Consider the following 21,979-nt stretch of genomic DNA (forward strand, 5'->3'; position numbering starts at 1 on the left):
GTGCAGCCAATCACATTTCGGTTTCAGAAAGCGTGCGGTCAGCTTGACTGCGAATCGTCGGATCTGCCTCAATTTGGGCCGTTGATTCAGAGGCGTAGTGGCTATAAATAGGAGGGCCCCCCAGCCCTCATTTCCTTTCATGCTATCTTGCTGTCTTCGGATTTTGAGGTTGCACATCCATCTAGTTTACCCAAGCTCTTCCGTTCACTTCGTTTCGTCTTTTCTGGTGAGTCTCAATCACTGTCAATCATGTCTGGGTATCCGTACCATACTTATTACCGGGACGGTAACCAGGACAACGATGCTCCCTCAAGCTCGGAGGGAGCTTGGGAGCAGGTTCCAGAGGCTCGAGAGACCTCCAGTGATGTGGCCTCTACTTCTCATGGGAAGGAGCCTGACACCTTCGGTCCCTCCTCTATGACGGCGGAGAGACTCAGGTCCCTAATCCGCTATTTTCACCTTCCTGGGGATCTTGTCTATAGTCTCCCCACTGGTATCTTCCCTTGGGAGCATGGTCCCAACGATATAGTTATTTTCTAGGAACAACTTGAGGCTGGCCTGCGTCTTCCCCTGCACCCCCTAATAGTGGATGTTACCATCGATCAACTTCATCCCAACGCTATCCGGAACATGGTTGGGACAATTTCTTTGTGTTATGAGTACTGCCTCCCCTTGGACCTTGACATTTTTACTTCTATTCTCTGTATAAAAAATGCTATTCCCGGGGTTCCTCCGGAGAGGCGCTTTTATTACCTCTCTCCCCGCCGTGGCTATAAGCTCTTGTACGAGCTGTCGAATAAGATTCCTGCCTAGAAGCGGGATTACTTTGTGGTCTGTAACCCCGAGGGGTGGCCCTTCCCCACTGCTTGGAGGGGCGCCATCCAGGGCCCCGGGGCCGAGCTGGATCCCGAAACTTGGAAAACGATGTTGTCCTGGGCGTCGGTAGGCTCCCTTTGCTCAGACTACTTGACCGAGGAGAAGCTCGTGCAGGTAGGCTTGAGCCCGGGTAGGTCGGCCTTTTAGGTCGTGTAGTGCCTTGTGACAAAATTGTGTACACATGAATTTTGTTTCTTGTCGAACTAATATCTTGTGGTCTTTTGGCAGCCATCATGTCCAGTTCTGATTCGCGTCGCCTTCTCTCGGGCAGCCGGAGACGCCATGCGAAGAGGACGTGCTCCGACCAAACCCCTCCTTCGGGAAGTACTGAGTTCGGGTCTGCTGAGGCGGTTCTACCCTCTCCTCCGCCCGAGGTTCCGATGCCCCCACCTGAGGGGGCTAGTGGGATTAACCCTGGGGGAAACGAGCTCCCTCAGCCGGGGGAGGCTCCCTGTAATCCCCTTCAACCCTGTCCTTACCCTCGGTTCCTAGTGGGAAACTAGGAAGGGGTAAATGATTATCTGGTGGCTTGTCGGAGGAGCCGGAAGGCGATCACTAATGACGAGATTGCTCAGTGGGGAAACATGGAGCCCGGGGACCTCTCCGTGTTCGCCTCTACTCATTGCATGGTGGTAAGTGACCTTTTTCCCTTTTTTCTCTTTTGTTTTGTCCTTTTCCGCTATCTTCTGATCTTCTTTTCCGTTGGCAGGTGAATTCCGCCATCCATGCCATGGCTCTCCAGACGCGCATCCATCACGTCGACGCCCTTGACCAGCGGGCTGCCAACCAGAAGCTCCAGGGCGAGCTCGACCGGATTCGGGGCGAGCTCCATCACACCTCTAAGGGGAGCGAGTCTCAGGAGTTGCTCGTTCACGACCAGGAGGCTCAAATCGCCCGACTTTCTGAAGAGAGGACGCATTATAGGGAGGAATCGTCGAGGATGGCGGCGGAGAGGGAGCTCCTCAGGCAGCAGGTGCGGGACTTGGAGTCCACTCGTCTAAATCGGACTCGAAACTTTGATTAGATGGTGGAGGCTAAGCGAGAGAAAGCGGTTTGGGATTTTAAAGACTCCCAGGAATTTCAGGACCTCTAGGCGGAATACGGCTTGGGTTCGTACCGCTCGGGGTTTAAGCTTTGCCGGTGGCTGGTTCGGAAGTTCTCTGGACTCAACCTCGACGGCATTACTATGAAGGGTCTGTCTCTTGAGACAGCGGACCAAGCGGAGGAAGAGGAGCCCGACTCTCAAGAGGATGAGGAGGTGGATCCTTGAGGCGGCATTTCTCTGGGCTTCTGGTGGCTTTCGGGTGCCGTAAACCCGGTCTTTTACAAGTCTTTGGTTGGGCGGTTGTGCCCTGTGATAGTCAAACTTTTCTTGAGCTGCTCGTTTACCGCACTTGTTATTTTTCTTCTCTCCTTTTTTTTTTTGAAGTGATAATGAGAGTTCTTTCCTTCTCCTGAGTATGATGAACTCCCTTTATTTTTGCTAAAGCGACCTCATCATTGGAGCTTTAGAGCTACATGTCCGAAGTAGGACTTTTCGGTAGTTGCTATCCCGATCTGTCCTTTAACATTTAAGGCATCTCTATGGTATATCGCGAAGTGATTACCATGCATGCCCGGACTATGCATTGGTTGGTTACTCAGTTCAACCAACGTATTGAGATGAGCTGTGCTTCATAAGGCGTTTCTATGGTATACCGCGAAGTGATTACCATGTATGTCCTTTGCCACTGAAGTGCCTAAGTCTTTCTTGATGCCGAGGTCTTTATTAGCTCGATGTTTTGGCCCTTTGGCTGAGGGGGTGACTTATAGTTTGCCCTTGAAATTTGCCCATGCCATGGAGACGACTGGGTCTTACAGCGTCGAGGTCATGTTAGCTCGGCATTTTGGCCCGTTGGCTGAGGGGGTGACTTATAGTCTGCCCTTGAAATTTGCCCATGCCATGGAGGCGACTAGGTCTTATGGCGCCAAGGTCGTGTTAGCTCGGCATTTTGGCCCTTAGGCTCAGGGAGCGGCCCGTGGCCTACTCGGTTGTTACAGGTAGTATTGTCTCAAGTTGACGATATTCCATGCCCGAGGTACTTGTTTCCCTTCAAGGGTCTCGAGCTCGTACATTCCTTCCCCGAGCACTCGCTTCACTTGGTAGGGGCCTTCCCAGTTGGACCCGAGCTTTCCAGTGCCGGGCTCAGGTACCATAACTTTACGAAGGACCATGTCGCCAACGTGGAGGTTTCGCCTCTTGACCTTGGCGTTATAGTACCGAGCTACTCTCTGTTGGTAGGCTACGGTTCTGATGTACGCGAGGTCCCTTCGTCGAGTAGATCGAGGTTGGTACGTAGCTCTTCTTCGTTCGTCTGATCACTGTATGCCTCTAGCGTGGGCACTTCGATCTCTGCAGGGATTACTGCTTCAGTGCCGTAGGTGAGATTGAAGGGAGTTTCTCCTGTGGCGGTCTTCTCTGTGGTCCGGTACGCCCACAGAACACTGGGTAGCTCATCTGCCCACAATCCTTTGGCTCGGTCCAATCGTGCCTTTAATCCGCGGATGGTGGCTCTATTCGTTACTTCTGCTTGACCGTTTGCTTGAGGGTGTGCGACTGAAGTAAAGTTCTGTCGGATTCCCATGTCTTGGCACCAGTCTTGGAATCTGATGTCTTCGAACTGTTTGCCATTGTCGGAAATCAATACCCGAGGTAATCCGAAGCGGCATACAATGTTTTTTCAAAAGAAGTTTTGAACATTCCGGGCTGTGATCGTTACGAGGGGTTCGGCTTCTACCCACTTGGTAAAATAGTCCACTGCTACCATTAAGAATATCCTTCCACCCGTTGCTGGCGGGAATGGCCCGAGTAGATCGATGCCCCATTGTGCAAAGGGCCACGGACTGGTGAGATACTTGAGGTTGGCAGCGGGTTGGTGGTGGATATTGGCATGTCTCTGGCATTTGTCACATTTTCTAACGAGTTCAATGGCATCTGCCTTCATTGTTGGCAAATAATACCCTTGTCGAAGTGCTTTCTGGGCAAGGGCTCTGCCCCCCAAGTGCCCGCCGCACAACCCCTCATGACTATCGCGGAGTACGAGTTCGGCTTCGGTAGGCCGCAAGCAACACAGATAGGGGAGCGTGTAGGATCTCCTGTACAGTCGCTCGTCTATCATGACGTATTTGGCTGCTTGGCGCTGCACCCTTCTGGCTGCATTGCGATCTACAGGGAGGGTCCCGTGTAGCAAGAAGCTTGCGAGCGGGTCAATCCAGCTCGGCTCTGCTTGGATGACGGGAGCGACCTCCTATACCCCCCTGAGAATGCTAGGCCGACACAGGTCTTCTATGTACACGGTTCTCATGGTGATGTCACTAGTGCTGGCTAACTTGGACAGAGCGTTGACCTCAGCGTTCTCCGACCTAGGGATCTGTCTAATGAAGTGTGATTGGAAGTTGAGAAGAGCTTCCCTAACTTTGGTCAAGTAGACAATCATGGTTGGCTCGCGAGCTTCATACTCGCCGGTGACCTGGTTAACCACAAGCTGGGAGTTGTTGCAGATAATAATGTGCCTTGCTTTTACTTCTCTGGCTATGGCTAGTCCAGCTATCAACGCCTCGTACTCTGCTTCATTGTTAGACGCCGCGAACTCGAAGCGTAGCGCGTATTCTAGTTTTGTACCGCTTGGGCCGTGCAGAACTATTTCGGCACTGCTGCCCTGTTGGTTCGAGGAGCCATCTACGTGAAGGATCCAGGGCTCCTCACCCCAGCTCGCGGTTCGAACTCGACCGACCCGAGAACTTCGGGCTCACCCGAGGTGGGAGCCTTGTGCTCAACTGGCCTGGGAACTTCGGAGCTGAATGTGCATTCGGCTATGAAACCTGCTAAAGGCTTGGGTCTTAATGGCAGTTCGCGGCTTGTACTGGAGGTTGTACTCGTTGAGCTCAACGGCCCACTTCGTCAACCGACTAGAGACCTCGGGCTTAAGCAATACTTGCCTCAGAGGTTTGTCGGTGAGGACGATAACAGTATGAGCTTGGAAGTATGGGCGGAGCTTCCGAGTTGCGATTATCAGTGCATATGCTAGCTTTTCCATCTCCGAGTATCTTGTTTCTGCTCCCTGCAATACTTTACTAACATAATAGATGGGTCGTTGGACCCGATCTACTTCCTTTATTAGTACCGAACTGACCATTTCGTCGCTCGCCGAGAGGTATAGTTCTAAGACATCGCCCTCCTCGGGCCGGGTTAAGGTCGGCACACTAGCGAGGTATTTCTTGAGCTCGTCGAACGCGAGCTGGCAATCTTGGGTCCATTCGAACCCTTTGCTCTTAATTACCTTAAAGAACGGTAGACAGTGGTTCGCCGATTTAGACATGAAGCGGCTCAGGGCGGCTATGCGGCCATTCAACCTCTGAACCTCCTTCAACTTCCGGGGCGGTCTCATATCTAAAATGCCCTTAATCTTATCCGGGTTGGCCTCAATGCCGCGTCGGTTAACGATGTATCCTAGGAACTTGCCCGAGGTCACACCGAACACACACTTGTTTGGGTTCAGTCTCATATTAAACTTACGTAGAATTTTAAAAACAGAATGCAAATCTTGTATTAATTCTTGTGAGAGTTGAGTTTTGACGACCATGTCGTCTACATAGCATTCTACTTTTCTACTGATTAACGGCGCAAACAACTTATTTACAAGCCTTTGGAAGGTTGCCCCTGTGTTTTTCAACCCGAAGGGCATAACCTTGTAATAGTATAGGCCGAATTCCGTGATGAAGGCAGCCTTTTCTTCGTCCGCTGGGTCCATCTTGATTTGGTTATAGCCCGAATAGGCGTCCAAGAAACTTAGCAACTCGTGCCCTGAGGTCGCGTCTACCAAGCAGTCGATTCTAGGGAGCAGAAAGTAGTCTTTTGGGCAAGCTCGGTTTAGGTTGGTGTAGTCGACGCACATGCACCACTTGCCGTTGGCCTTCTTTACCAGGACGGGGTTGGCTACCTAGCTCGAGTAGTGGACTTCTCTTATGAAGTCCGCTGCAAGGAGCTTTTCGACCTCCTCGTCGACCGCTTTCCACTGCTCCGAGGCTAGGTTGCGTTTCTTCTGTCTAATGGGCCTAACTACAGGATCAGTGTTCAGCTTATGAATTATGAGTTTGGGGTCTATGCCGGGCATCTCTGCCGCGGACCATGCAAAAATATCTAAATTTTGAAGTAAGAAACTTACCAATTCTGATCGTAGAGGTTCCTGGACGGAAGCGCTGATCTGAAGCGTTCGAGCTGGGTCCGCTGCTGAGGTTGGAACTGCGACTGTTTCTTCTGTTGGCGTTGCTTGTTCTTCGTCTTGCTCCATAGGCTGCTCCATCTCAAGGTCGTCGGCTACCTTGGTTTTTCCCTTCAGGGCGGCGATGTAGCACTTACGGGACTTGAGCTGGTCACCCCGCGCTACTCCCACACCGAAGTCTGTTGGGAACTTCATAGCCAAATGGTAAGTGGAGACCACCACCCGTAGGACATGGGTGATCGGTCGATCTACTATGGCATTGTAGGGGGAGGGGGTCGTGACCACCAAGAAGTCGTGCTTGAATTTGACCACACAAGGCCACGTGTCGACTTCCACAGGTACTGTTATTTTCCCAAGGGGCCGGACTTCTTCTCCACTGAAGCCTACCAAAGGAGTGTCTGCAGGCTTCAGGTCGCTTCTATGCAACTGGAGCTGGTCAAATGCAGCTTTGAAGAGGATGTCGGCTGAGCTGCCTAAGTCGACGAGTACACGCCTGACCTCAAAGTCGTTGACTCTTAGTTTTATTACGAGCGCATTGTCGTGGGGATAGTGGACTCCTCGCGCATCATCTTCTATGAAGAAAATTGGCTCTTCTGTCCTCGGCCGTTTTGGGGGGCTCTTTTCCTCCCGAGTGGCTTCACGAACCGAAGTCCGAGCCGTTGCTGAAGTGCAACCCGTGACGATAGAGCCTCTCACTATCATGTGGATGGTTCCCCGGACTAGCCTCTCCTCCGGAGGCTGCCTCTGCGGTTGTTCGACCGGACTTCTGTTGGACTCGGGAACGTCCTTACTGCGCTCCCCTTGCCGATCTGTTTTATTACTATTATTATTATTCTGTACAAAGTTTCTCAGATACCCGCGACGGATGAGCTCCTTTATCTCATTGCGGAGGTTTTTACAACTCTCGGTACTGTGACCGTGATCTTTGTGAAAACTGCAATACAGATTCTTATTCCTTTCATTGGGATTCCTCCTCAGACGGGGTGGCCACTTCACGTACGGGGCGTCCTTGATCGCCATTAGGATTTCAGCCTGCTTCGTGTTTAGTGGTGTAATCGGCTCGGTCCACTACGGGAGGTAGGATTAATTGACTTGGCCTTGCCCCCCGAGCTGTGTCCTTTTTCTTTCGGCTGTCCCCTTGACTGGAAAGCTCTCCTTCCCTCTTTCTTTTTTCGGGCGCGCCCTCGCCCTTTTGGTTGATCTCATCTTCGGTGGCTATGAACCTATCCGCAAGCTTCAGGAACTCGGTTATGGTTGCCGGTTGGCTGACGACCATGTGCCATTTAAACTCTTTGTGCGCCACGCCCTTCTTAGCTGCTGCAAGGCGTACGACGGGGTCCAGGCGCGGTATCTGCATACAGGCATCATTGAACCGCTTGATATAGCTTCGGATGGATTCTCCCTCTCTCTGTACTATGCTGAGGAGACTTTCTTCAGTTCGCGGACATCACTTGCTAGTAACGAAGTGGGACGTGAAGGTTTGTGCGAACTGCGCCCAACTTCTTATTGACCCGGGTGCCAAGTTCCGATACCACGTACGGGCTGCTCCCCTAAAAGTAGTGGAGAAGGCCACACACATGCACGACTCACTATCTCACGCCAGGTGCATCTGTGTCTAAAAGGCATCTACGTGATCATTTGGGTCAAACGACCCGTCATACTTGTCAAGGGGGGGGGGAGCTTGAAGACTTTGGGCATCGGGACTGCCAGGAGTTCGGAAGACAGGGGGGATGGAACGGAGAGGAGGGGGGCTTTGACTTCGGCCGAGCTTACCTCTTCTTTGCCCACGAGCTCGGGCAAATCGCGGGTGACAGATTGGTGAGCTCGGCGGCGGCGTCTCTGCTTCTTGGTGAGCTCGGTGTTCGTGCTGCTCACCTCTGCGCTGTCCGGAATGGTCTGCGCAGGGAGTATCTCGGTCTGCTGGTGACGGCTGCGAACAGAGGGGTCCTGCTTGGAGTCTGTTGCCAGGACCTCGAATCGGTTCTCAAGGAGCAAGGTTTCAAATTTCGACTGCCGAGGTGATGTAGACCTGGCGAGTTGGGCTCCTCTTGACCTGTCCGCCCGCGGTGAGATCGGGGTAGCCAGTCTCTCTCGTTTGCTGCGGGAGGAGGCCTGGTTTTTTGGGAAGTTTTGGGGGGCCTCTCCTTAGCCAGAGGGGCGCTCGTCCTGGCGGCGAGACTTAGCTTGCTGCGAGGCCGGGTGCCGAGGCGGGAACTACGGCTGCTGAAGTTGAGGTTGAGGCAGTTGGGGGAACTGTTGTTGATACTGATATTGGGAGACCTGGTGCAGTACGTGTTGTTGATAGAGCTGAAGTTGTTGGAACTGTTGCATTTGGGCCTGCATGGCCCGCATGGACTGCATCAAGTCCTCTAGTTGGTTTGAGCAGGTCACTGGGAGCATGACCAAGGGTTCGGTGAACGTCACTTCGTCTGTAGCAGGGAATAGGGCGATGACAGGTGCCACCGTGAGAGGCACATTCAAGCTGGGGATTCCGTCCGCTGAGAGGGGGACAGTGAACTGTTCGATACAGACAGTAGGAAGTTGGGGTTGTTCCCTGGAGTTATCCATTTCCGTGCTTTGTTCGACGTTGCTGGAGGAAGATATGAGCGTTGGATTGTTTCGAGGAAAAAAAGAACTAAAAAAGTTTAGAGAGAAGGCTTTTTGAAGCGTTTCCCACAGATGGCGCCAAATGATGCGGCACGATCCGGGCACTCCTAGCTGGTTGCTGACTGGCTCCTTGCTGGCAACGGACGACACATGAGAAGATGAAAGGAAGGATTCCCGGGGATTTTACCCGGTGGGAATACTCCGATGCTTAAGTTAGAATGCAAGAAAGAAGGAAAAGAAGAGTCGGTAGCTAAGAGTGTAGGTCGCGCTTTATCACTTCACTCGAGAGATTAGAGGTCTCCAGCCCAAGCTTCTCTTCTGCCCTGAGGGCTTTTTATAGGGGTCTTGCGAGATTGGGTATAACCGCCACTGGGCCCCTACCACAGCCGTTACCTGCCAGGGCTGCGCAGGTGGCCGTTGTAACGTACTCCTCGCTCGGGTGAGTGACACATCTCCAAAGTGACAGGCACGCCTCCGCCTGCTGAGAGACGTGGGTGCAGACTGTCGAAAGGACAGGGACTGCCCTGTTAGTAAGGGACGTGGTGCTGTCTGATCGGTACGGCCTGTCAGATAGAAGCTTCCTGAGGAACATGCTCATGCGGCCCATTCGCGAGCTACTTTGCAGCGAGCTCAGAATACTTTAGGAGTACCCTAAGTAGATTTGGTCCTCGGGATGACTTGTCTGCTTGGGAGCTCGGGCGAGTTGGTTTTCTTAGCTTGCAAGCTAAAGTTGCCTCGGAATATCCCTTTAGAGGTAGCTCGAGGAACCCGGAGCTCGCGTTGTGGCGAATTCCTCCCTTTGTGCGCTACGATGTAGCGAGCTGCTTTATGGGCCCGTTACTTGGTTGTACTGGGCCTCAATGTTGAGCTGTCGCTTATGCTGAGTCTGTCTACGTGTCACCGTTTCATAGGTTGGGTCAAATCATCCTTCATCACTTTTTACTTCATTTCAACAGTATTTAGAACAACATGGCATTATTCATCAGACCTCATGTGCATTCCCCCCTCAACAAAATGGGGTAGCTGAACGGAAGAATCGTCAGCTTCATGAATTTGCTCAGTCTATTCTTCATCACATGAATGTTCCTAAATGGTTTTGGAGTGATGCTGTACTCACTGCATGTTTTCTCATTAATCGGATGCCCTCTTTCATCCTTCATGGTCGGTCCCCCTTCTCTATCTTGTTTCCCACTTTATCTCCATTCCCATTAACTCCTCGTGTTTTTGGTTGTGTGTGCTTTGTCCACAATCTGAGTCCTGGAATAGACAATCTAGATGCACGCTCAATTAAATGTGTCTTCCTTGGCTACTCACGGACTCAAAAAGGGTACAAGTGTTATAATCCCATTACCCGAAAGTGCTATGTATGCCCTGATGTCACATTTTTTGAGTCTGTCCCCTTCTTCTCAAGTCTTGAAGCACCTTCGTCTCCACCCGTACTTCCTCTTCCTCTTCTTGTCAATGATCCTGTTCTAGATGCTGTTGTTGGAGTAGACTCATCACCTCATCTAGTGCAGATCACCACCGAACGACCACCGACCCGACAAGTGTCTACACGTCGAACGACACCAGCCCCTCCTCCAGCTTCTACCTCATTTGTGGATCCTCTCATGGTTCCTATTGTTGAACCTTCAAACCTTGACCTACCCATTGCCTTATGGAAAGGTAAACGCAGTTCTACCCTCCATCCCATTTTCAATTTTGTTTAATTATCTCGTCTTTCTACCTCACATCGCCAGCTTGTTTCACTTTTGTCCTCTATTTCCATACCTAACAATGTTTAAGAAGCTTTTAGTTCACCTGGGTGGCGGCGGGCAATGGAGGAGGAACTTTCTGCTCTTCAACATACTCAAACGTGGGAACTTACTACTCTCCCACCTTGTAAGCATGCTGTGGGCTGTAAATGGGTGTATACTGTGAAATACTTGCCAGATGGTAGTGTGGAGCATCTGAAAGCCAGACTTGTTGCTAAAGGTTAGTCACAGTTGTATGGAGTGGACTACATGGAGACATTCTCTCTGATGGCTAAGATTGGTTTTGTTCGTGTACTAATTTCCCTAGCAGTTATGTATGATTGGCCTCTATTTCAGCTTGATATAAAGAATGCCTTCCTTCATGGTGATCTTGTGGAGGAGGTATATATGGAGCAACCATCTGGGTTTGCTGCTCAGGGGGAGGATGGTAAGGTATGCAGATTGAATAAGGCAATTTATGGGTTGAAACAATTGCCGCGTGTTCGGTTTGGGAAGTTCAGTGAAGTGGTGAAGAGTTTTGGAATGAAGCAATGCCAGGTTGATCACTCAGTGTTCAACTATGACTCAGAAGCTGGGAAGTTCCTATTAGTGGTCTATGTGGATGATATTGTCATTACTGGCAGTGATAAATCGGGGATTGGCAAACTAAAGGTATTTCTGCAAAATCATTTCCAAACAAAAGATCTTGGAACATTAAAGTATTTTTTGGGAATTGAAGTTTCCAGGTCAAAACAAGGTGTAAATCTGTGCCAAAGAAAATATGTTCTTGATCTATTGGAAGAAACAGGACTGTTAGGTGCAAAATCGGCTGAGACCCCTATGGAACCAAATGTTAAGTTGAGTAGTGATACAGAAGTATTTGAAGATCCTAGAAGGTATAGACGACTAGTGGGGAAGCTGAACTATCTGACTATCACGAGACCTGACATATCCTTTGCAGTTAGTGTGGTGAGCCAATTCATGCAGAACCCTCGTATACCTCATTGGGATGTAGTTCTTAGAATTGTAAGGTATCTGAAATGAGTTCCAGGCCGTGGACTATTGTATAAACCAGGAGGAAAATTTGAAGTAGTGGGGTATACAAATGCAGACTGGGTAGGCTCAGTGAATGATAGAAGATCTACTACAGGCTATTGCACATTCCTTGGAGGAAATCTTGTGACATGGAAGAGTAAAAAGCAGACAATTGTGGCCAGAAGTAGTGCTGAAGCTGAGTATAGGGCCATGGCACATACTACCTGTGAGTTAGTGTGGTTGAGGAATCTTCTCCAAGAAATTGGGTTTCACATGGATAAACCTATGAGACTGTATTGTGACAACCAAGCTGCACTCCATATCTCATCCAATCCTGTATTTCATGAGAGAACAAAGCATATAGAGGTTGATTGCCACTTTGTGAGGGAGAAGGTCCTTGTTGGAGAGATAAACACAAACATGTGGGCTCGAATGATCAATGGGCAGATTTGTTTACAGATATATGATATATGTTCTCCAGCTTTAACACTCCCCCTCAGGGAAAGTGAACTATCTATATAACAAGCTGGGATTATATGATATATGTTCTCCAGCTTGAGGGGGAGTGTTAAAGTGAGCCGAATAGGGGTAGTTTAGTCATCTCATGTTTGTTAAGTACCTTGCTTATGTGGCAATTTTACTAGGGATACTCTGCCCCACTTAAGTAAGGGCAGTTTAGTCTTTGTAAATGTTATTAGAACCTAATATACATTAGGGGGTCGAATGAATAGTGAATTAATCAGTTTCGACTAAACCCTCCTGTTCTCTCTCTCTTTTCTTCTTCATCTTCTTCTTCCTTCTCTCCTGGTTCGGGTTACTATATCTGCATTCGAAACAAAGGGAAACCTTTTTTTTTAATCTTTTGCATTTACGGAATCTTCTTTTACTGAAAAATTTTTATGCTATTTTGAAAGTTTTCATAAAATTTCCCATGACATTTTCTTATTGGTCCAACTATTCTTGATAATTATACACATTTTGCATATGAAAGACTTGACAACTAATATTAGCAACTTAAAAACTCCTAGACCTTGAAAGTTGACCAGGAGTAGATAATAGGTTGTCCTTTCTTTTTCCTTTTCTTCCCTTATTAACATCTTAAAAACTCCCGGCCTGAAGCTTTATCTTTGCCACCTTAAATATGTCTAATAATGAATAGCTTTGATACCTTTTAACCTAATGCTAATTTTTCATGATGCATTGAAGTTAAAAGAATGGAATAGTGATAGATAAACACAGATAAACAACTTGCTATCTTGGTTTTACCTATTGAGAAGTTAACACTTCAAAGTTTAACATTGTTCTTTACATGGTCTTTATTTGAGGAGATTCTATCAGATATACTTTTCTTTACCTACTCTGGTTTTATGGTTAAATGCAGATACAGTAATTTTCTGTATATTATTATATCCTGTATCTATATCATGAATTTGGCTAAGCATTCATTCATATACCTGTGTAACCTAGTTGTTGCATTATCATAGGAGAGGATTCGAGTTGGTAAGGAGCTCCTTGAGGCAAAGAGAATTGAGGAAGAAAATGAAAGAAAACGGTTTGCCTTTGGACTTTTATTTGCATTACTTTTTGATCTTTCCCATTCCTTGTTTTCAGTTTCAACATTTACTCCTGTAACCCTGTTATTTTAGTTTGCAAACTTCTCCCTTTGAATGGAATATTCATCCTTTGCTCTTGTAGCATGTTGGCCTTGCGAAAAGCAGAGAAAGAGGAAGAGAAGAGAGCAAGGGAGAAAATCCGTCAGAAGCTTGAGGAAGATAAGGTCAATATTTAATTTTTCCATCAATTCTATGTTGAAATTGCAGTCATCAAATGATATGCATTTTGATTGGTAGTAGCTTTTTTTATCAGATAAAGAAAAGTTTATTAAAATACGAGGAAAGTTTAGTACAATAGCTTTACACTAAGCTTAAAAAAGTTGATATCTATTTACCCCTTGTTTTGCTAAGGAATCCACCACCCCATTAGCTGTTCTTCTAACCTAATTATAGGAGGTATTTAACTCCCTTGACAGACATTCTATTTCCCTGCAAACATGCCTATAAATCCAAGGGGCTTTGCACAAGCCTTTTGCCCAAGTGTTATCAGCTTTGAGTCCCTGTCTACTTCAAAGAAATTGAAACCAGAGTGCTTTTCTAGTCTTACACCTTGTAGTAGGGCCATCAATTCAGCTTTCAGAGAGTCCCACTCCCGTAGGTTCTGAGTACATGGCCAACACCCTTTTTTTGATAAATGAGTAATATTTTATTAAGCATAGAAGAAGTGTATAATCAGCCTCAGAGGAGGCACACAATGTTACCTCCCCTTAGAATTAAGGAAATAAGCACACTCTTGCCTGAATTACAATTATAAGGTAGCCCAAACAGATCACCCCTTGATACCCCTTGTTTAGCCAAAGAATCAGCCATGGCATTTGTCGATCTGCTGACCCACTGAAAACTGACATATTCCTTGTAAGCCAATTAACTTTCTTCAGAAGATCCCTGTACCCCAAAAGACTGTTTCTGTGTTCGACAGCCGGCCCACTATCACCTTGGAGTCCCCTTCAACTAACAAGTTCTCCACTCCAATTTGATTAGCAACTTGTATTCCTTGTACACTGCTAGTATCTCAGCCCTTGTAGGGTCACCAATTTCCACTGGTCCTAAGAATAAAGATATGATGTTGCAATCTTTATCTCTCAAAATTCAGTTTTACCACTCTTTCCAGAGGAGGCTTCCATTCTGCTTGTAGACTGTTCTTTGTGGAGGGTGCAGATGCCATTGCTGCCCAATTTCTCCTTAAATCATCAAAAGAATTATTCACAAACAGGTCTGAAGTTTTCAACCAAAAAGTTGTCCTTGTCATGATACACTCTTTTACCTCATCAAGGCTTCTTTCCTTTTCTTGGAATATTCTAGCATTCCTCTCCTCCCAAATTGTCCACAAACTAGTTACCCTAATGCACTTCCACTTTAAATTCCCTCCTTTTGTCAGCCGCCCAAACTCCAAAGGCAAATGGTTCAAAAAGCAGCTGTACTTCAGAAGGAAAGTTCCACCTACACCCAAATAACATTAAAACCCAATTCCAAATATTGGCAGCAAAAGAACAAGATATCAGCAAATGATGACAGTCTTCACTCTTCACTTTACACAAGATACACCAGTTTGGGGACAAACACAAATAAGGTTTCCTCTTTTGCATGTTTTCCAAAGTATTGATCTTACCATAATAGGCTTACCAACAGAAAACAAATATTTTAGGAGGAATTGACCTTGACCATATTTCTTTAATAGGGAACACCTAAGAGGAAGGGGTGGAACATAAGGATTTAAAAAAAGAGGCACAAGTGAAGGAGCCACTCTGAGTCAAAGTCCAAATCTTTTTATCAGGTCTAGGTGGGGTCCAAACACAGTCTAAAAGAAGCAAAAGCTCAAAAACACAAGCAGATTCATCATCCCTTAAACCTCTATAAAACCCAAAGTCCCAATTTAAAGTCAATGGGAGAGCTGGGGGTGGGGAGAGGAACCTTGAGAAATTTCTTTTTAAAGAGGGAAATAGAATAAGCGAAGGGAATCATTCTTTTAGAGGTTGAGTACCCACCCAAACATCTTCCCGAAAGAGGACTGAATTTATAGAGCATACATCATACCTTACAAACCTAAGGAATTTAGGGAGTGTACAAAAAGTTGCCTTCCTGTTGGGGTGGCTGGTTCTACTTCTATTTTATTAATTAAAGTTACCATTTCCAATAAAAAACCACTAGAACACAAATAGATTAGTTACACTTGAAGCCTTGAAGCTTTTGTCAAGGAACTTCATTTTAATTTTTTTTTTCAAAATATCAGGATGCTCAACAATCCAGTCAATTTTAAATTTACCTTTCTGCATGGCTGGGTTTGATATGGTATCCATGGGGAGTAGTAATATCCCTCAAATTCTTTGATATTCCCGAGCTTTTATAGCTTATGCAAAGATTTAATTGTATCTTTTTCAAGTCCCTAATATTTTGTTGTTTTCCTTTTGGGAAGGTAAATTCATATGCTCATATGTAGTTAACTTTTTAAACAAGAAGAGTTGTTTTTCTTTTACATCTTTTTGCATTTTCTTGTGTATAGGTATAATTTTTAGTTGGAATTCAGTTTCACTTTTTTGACATTTTTTTTTTTGATTTGTTAGGACTTTGATTGCAGTTTATATCTAATTGTATTTCTATGCATTTACAGGCAGAAAGAAGGCGTAAGCTTGGATTGCCACCAGAAGACCCAGCAGATGCTAAACCTGCAACACCTGTTGTGGAGGAAAAAAAGGTCTGAATAATTTCCATCAATTAAATATTCTTCCTTATTATGCAATATTTAGCTTGACATTTGTTTTGACACAAGCTATTGTATTTAAATGACAGAGTTTCTTACCTGTTAAGCCTGCTACAAAAGCAGAGCGAATGAGAGACTGTCTACGATTTCTGAAGCAGAATCACAAGGTAAATACTAAATATTGAAAATGAACTTTTTTTTTTGAATCACATTATTGAAAATGAACTTGGGATGCGAATCAATATCTACTATTTTAGTCTTCTATTGATGGTCACTAAAAGTTACTTATCTGTAGTGAACCAAAGACCCCTTAACAATTCATAAAATTTCATCAACAAATTCCATGTTTTTATTGTTTTTTCATGATAAAATATCTTCTTAAAAGGCAAATAAAATTATAAAATCATTTCTTTTTGTGTAGGAATTAAGAATTTAAGACCCTAACATGGACTTGTTTGGGCTTGCCTCAAGGGGCTTGGTACAAAGGTGGCTTGTAGAATCAGGAATGCAAAATGTTTTACATCACAATAGCTATTTGAAGTAATGCAATTGATAAAAAAAGAGATTGGTTATTGATCAAAAAGAAAAAAAGAGATTGGGAGTTTTACATGCTTAATATGTTTTGTATGTTTGATTTTATTTTTAAATTTTCATTTGAATTTGTTTTACATGTTATGTTTATGTGTTTTGGTTTTAGATAATAGCTTTTTTTTTTAAACATTTGTATTAAAATTTAAAATATATTTTTAATTAATATTATGTTTATTATTTTTATCTTTTATTATTTATTAATTTTTGATTTTTTTTTGTATTTTTGTTCCTTGCTTTGAAAAGGTGTGCACTTGCCTTGTGCCTTGGGCACAAAATGCTTCTTGTGCTTTTTTCTTTTGCACCTTGTGCTTTTAAAACACTGACTTTAGTTTTTCTTTCTTTTGTTGTACTTACATTTTGTTATACTTAGTTGTGATGGCTTCATGTTGAGTATTCCCTCCATTTGGGCCAATTTTCAATGTAGGGTTTCTATTATTTTTCCTTGTAAATAAATCCTCTTGATTATTGTTAGTGAAACAAATGTGTAGCAAGAAGCTGGGAGGGAATGCAATAGGGTAAAATACAAAAACCTCCCCTAAAGTTTTTGACAATCATAAAAACCTCCCCTATAGTTTTATTTTAGCAAAAACTTCCCCTCTATTTTTGAAAAATTCAACAAATACCTCCCTTCCATCATTGACCAAGATGGAAAATGTTAAATAGATGATATATTTTTTTTCAAAATACCTATTTTACCCTTTTACAAATTAATGTATATCTATTAAAATAACCTTGTCTCAGCAACTCCATAATCTACTCTAATGTTCATCTTCTTCCTCCCGATGCACAACGGTGGCGGTGCACTCCCCCTCCAGAAGGTTGCATCGATAGACCTCTCCATTAAGGCCATGCATTGGAGGGCTGACTTTCAACGCGAGAACCCTCTCTCCCCAAATCTAATAAACCAAAATTTCTAACACAAGTACATATAGAGTTCTATAATCCATACTATAAAATCCTAAGACCTTAAAACTAACTCTAGAGGGGAAGAGGGGAACCACGGATACCTGATTGCTTTATCTCATTGCTTGCACTACATACACTTTTGGTCCCGTGTTCCAAATATGGTTCTTCACTAGTTTCTCCCTCAAAATGTCTTTCCTCACTTTCGCCACTAATGGCGATGTTATCATCTCTGTTTAGTTTCTCTTCCGCAATGCCCATGGCTTATTTTCTGTTCTTTCTATGCTTTTTCCTTTTGTCTGTACCTATAGACCTGCGAACGAGGAAATATTATTTCATAGGACCTAGAACTTTTTTCTTGAGGTCATCCTTTTAACATAAGAACAAAAATAAAAACCCTAAAAAGACTGAAGACCCTCAGACGAAATACCTCCCTATCGAAGGCTTATCAAAGAAGGATTTCAATGAGTTATAGACTTCTAGGGTTTTCCTTTTCCAACTAAAAGACGTAATAGACAACTTTTTGTGGCTTCGGTTACAGTCTTGTAGAGACGTAGAGTGGAAATCTCTGTGTAAAAACATCGTGCTCCTTCATGAAAAAACGAACGCAAATTTGAGGAGGAACTATTATTTGAATATTTCTCTTTTAAAAGGTGACGTCTCCGTGTATGGTCTTAAATGTTGGTGAAACGTGATATTTTTGGAATCTCGGTTTCGAACATTCTGCGCAGTGCGTCATGAGGAAGAAGATGAACAGTGCAAGTAGATTATGGAGTTGCTGAGACAAGACTATTTTTATAGTAGATGTACATTAATTCATAAAGGGTAAAATAGGTATTTTGAAAAAATATCATCTCTTTAACATTTTTCGTTAAGGTCATTGACAGAATGGAGGTATTTGTTGAATTTTTCAAAAATAGAGGGGAGGTTTTTGCTAAAGTGAAACTATAGGGGAGGTTTTTATATTTTACCCAATGCAATAAGTGCATGCCAAATGTAATACTAGGAAAGGTAGGACCCACCAAGCAGGTCATTTGTCTGCTAGTGTTTGGACTATTTGTACCATATAAGAACATAAAATTATCATAAGATACAAAACTAAGGCCTTGTTTGGTGGTACTTCGTGCTTTGTACTTTCAATAGCACAAAAGTACAAAGTATGTGGTATACTTTTGATTTTGTACTTTTATTTCAAAAACTGTTTTGATGGAAATTTTTCAAAAAAATTTTTTTCAAAGTAAAAGTAAATGATGGTGTTTGGATACAACAAAATGTTTTATACTTACATTTGCCATGTGGCATCCTCTATGGATGCCATATGGCATTTGAATGTAAGTCAATGATATGTGAATGCCACATGGCATCATATGGATGCCATGTGGCATTTAAATGTAGCAATAATATGTGGATGTCATGTGGCATCATATATGAATGCTATGTGGCATTTGAAAGTAAGTCAATGATATTACCAATGTTTTAAACACGGAGGTGTGACGTGAGATGTTCCACTACCTAGAGGCTTGAGGTGTAGTTTAGAACGTAAGAGGCGTAAGCCTCCTTAAGAGGAGGGTGGGGATGAAGAGGAAGGAGAAGGAAGGGGAGGAGGAAGAAGAGGGAGGATCTCATTTTTCTTTATTTTTAATAAAAATCTTTTATATTAAGAAGAATGAAGATGCATAATACTAGTTGAAAGGGGGGTCTTGGCGAAGCCCCCCAACCCCCCTAACACAAAATAACCAAATTGAGCTGCATTAAAAAGGGGGGCTGGGGGGGGGGGGGGGTGAACCCCCCTAATCAAGGGGGTTTGGGGTTAGAGCCCCTGGCCCACTTTCTTTCCCTTTTCTTTTATTCCCTTCCCTTTCCTTTCCTTTTCTTTTCTTTCTTTTTCTCTTTTTTTTTTCCTTCTCTTTCTTTCTTTTCCTTTACTTTTTTCTTTTTTGTCTTTTTTATAAAAAGTGTGCATGAGGCATATGCCTCATGAAAAAAGTGAGGTGTATGCCTCTTGCACTTGAGGCCACGCCTCAGAGGTGTCAATGCCTCTGGCATATGCCTTTGGGCATTTGGAGGGGGGTGCCTTAGTGCCTCCAGGCGTACGCCTCCCACGCCTTTTAAAACACTAAATATTACATGTTATGTGGCAGCATAGATGAATGCCATGTGGCATATAATCGTCACGAATTATGTTCAGATGACTTGTGGCATCCATAAGTGTCACATGGCAATATATATGGATGCCACGTGACATCTGAATGTTGGATTAATGACATGATGCCATATGGCAAAATAGATGAATGGCATGTGGCACCTGAAGGTAAGTCAACAACACTGTATGCCACGTGTCATTGAATACGTTAATGTTTCCATAATTCCACAGCATTTATATATGCTACTACGTGGTGGGGTGTATAAGTATCACAAGTGTGGTTGATGTACACATTTTAGAAAGTATAAAGTATGTTAAAGAGCCAAAAAGCACGAAGTATCAAAAGCTGGCTTCGTGATTTTCGTGTTTTTTTGTGCTTTTACTTTGTGTTTTTTAAAAGTAAAAGACACCCTAAACAAACACGTTCTGGTACTGTTCATACTTTCATACTTTTGAAAGTATGAAAAGCACTTTCAAAAGTACCACCAACAAGGCCTAATTTTGTTGTTTAAATTTTGTATTGTACAAGAATATTTGATGTTAGTGTATGCATATATGATAAATATTCTCATCTTATATAACTCAATAACCTTCCTGTAGTATGTTTAAAATGTGCAGTTATATTATGGATAAGAAATTGCCGATACAATATTATACATGTTCCATACACTAGGTACATATCCATAACTTTTGATATGGTCTGAAGAGATAAATTCAAGATTGCAAGGTTCAATTCTTCTGGTTCTGTAAACCTGTTATGTTCCAAACTTAAGAATGTGTAGAAGAGTCTGGCTTTACAGAGCAGAGCTAAGATAAATTTATGGACACTGTTCCTTCATTTATCAAATGCATCTATGAGAAGAAGGATGCATTTTCCGTTTTTAGTATGAGAACTAGTACTTCTCCTATGTATGTTAAAATTCTGGGTTTTCCATAGAATTGTTGCATTCATTAATCTCACCCTAGTTTATGTTCTGCTTGGGAAGGATGACGATGCCAAAGTGAAGAGGGCATTCCAAACTCTAATGACATATGTAGGGAATGTTGCAAAGAATCCCAATGAGGAGAAATTCAGGAAGATTCGACTCAGTAACCCGTCCTTCCAGGTAAGAACTTCCCTTACATAATATGTCATGTTTAAGCCATTTAACTCAAGTCTTTTTTTTTTTTTTTTTCTTTATAGTCCTCTTTGTAAATTATAAACATTCAAATGGCTTTTATTAGTTTAAATGTATTTATACTTATAGATGAGTAGAGAATGATTTTATTCGGGTTCTTGTAATTAGTATCAGTATCTCAATTATCCAATGTGCCAGTTGATGGGGAACTCTTGTATTGGTTGTTGCCTTAAAACTGCACTGATTGGACCCAATGTTTTAAAAACTGACCTAGAGGTCCAACTGTTTTTGCCTCTGGGTCGAATGGGTCAGACCGTGCCACATCAGCAAATTTAATACACACAAACATACATACATACATGCATATATGCATAATTTTATATTTAATTTATATATTTTTTAATTTTTTATTTGTAAAAAATGCTAAAAATTGCAATATGAGGCCAAAAAAGGTTTTATTTTGGCAAAAATAACGAGGCAAGGCACCTTTGGACACAGATCTTGAAAAGTTACTCAAAATAAAAAAAATCACGCTAATCAGACATCTGAGCACAAAGTTATGGCATCCCGAAGCTTGCACATGCATTGAGTGTGCAACCTGTGACCCAGTGACCAAGTCGAATGGGTCAACGGTTCAACCATCTGGGCTGACTGGTTTTTGACCAAGTTCAGCAGCTTTTAAGCAAATCCTGGGTTTTGACCAAAATAGACTAGGAATCGTGGCCGGGTGACAGTTCGGGTGGTTTGACTGTCTGGGTCAATGGTGGGTTGAAAACACTGATTGGACTGTTTTGTCTGAATAATTGTGCTCTTTTGAGTTGATGGTGTTACATATCAGGTCTATTGACTGCTCCAAAGGGTGATATTGATTGAAGTTCCCCCAGTTAATCCTCTCAGATTCACACAAACACATTATCTTTCTCTCGTTTATTCATGGATACTGTAACCTTCAACTGTTCTGTGTATGGTTAACAGGATAGAGTTGGTAGTTTGAAAGGAGGCATTGAGTTTCTTGAGCTGTGCGGATTCGAGAAAATTGAAGGGGGCGAGTTTTTGTTCCTTGCAAGGGACAAGGTTGACATGGCAGTGCTGAACTCTGCTGGCTCTGAGCTGAACTCTGCTATAGTAAATCCCTTTTTTGGAGTTCTCTGAATAATGAGGTAGCATAATTATTTATAGAGGGTCCTTGTGTTGTATTGGCATAATGAACTCCAGCAAGAAAATTCTAAAGCAACTGTTGTGAATGGATGGATGGGTGGGTATTAGAAAAATGGACCTATCAAAAAAATGCCAGAAACTTAAATTAGTTCATGTTTTTTTTTCTTTGAAATGAGTTCATGTTGCATTTTGCTCGTTGCCTTTGATTATAAACAGTTGCCTACTCTTGGCATTTCAAGTTGA

At 43.9% G+C, this 21,979-nt stretch overlaps 1 protein-coding gene across 1 annotated transcript in view; it reads left to right on the forward strand.

Annotated features, from left to right (window-relative positions):
* LOC148874713 (ubiquitin-associated (UBA)/TS-N domain-containing protein) overlaps positions 1-21,979 on the forward strand; it is a 40,619-nt gene extending 18,640 nt beyond the window's left edge. Inside the window, exons 7-12 of the mRNA XM_088963609.1 lie at positions 12,997-13,064; positions 13,208-13,289; positions 15,734-15,817; positions 15,913-15,990; positions 20,447-20,566; positions 21,554-21,979. Of these exons, the coding sequence (XP_088819735.1) occupies positions 12,997-13,064; positions 13,208-13,289; positions 15,734-15,817; positions 15,913-15,990; positions 20,447-20,566; positions 21,554-21,730 (609 nt within the window). The 3' untranslated portion in view covers positions 21,731-21,979. The remainder of the gene's footprint in view (positions 1-12,996; positions 13,065-13,207; positions 13,290-15,733; positions 15,818-15,912; positions 15,991-20,446; positions 20,567-21,553) is intronic.

The sequence above is a fragment of the Nelumbo lutea genome, chromosome 1 (genome assembly GCF_056320005.1).
Source record: "Nelumbo lutea isolate HS-2025 chromosome 1, American lotus-T2T, whole genome shotgun sequence".
NCBI lineage: Eukaryota > Viridiplantae > Streptophyta > Magnoliopsida > Proteales > Nelumbonaceae > Nelumbo > Nelumbo lutea.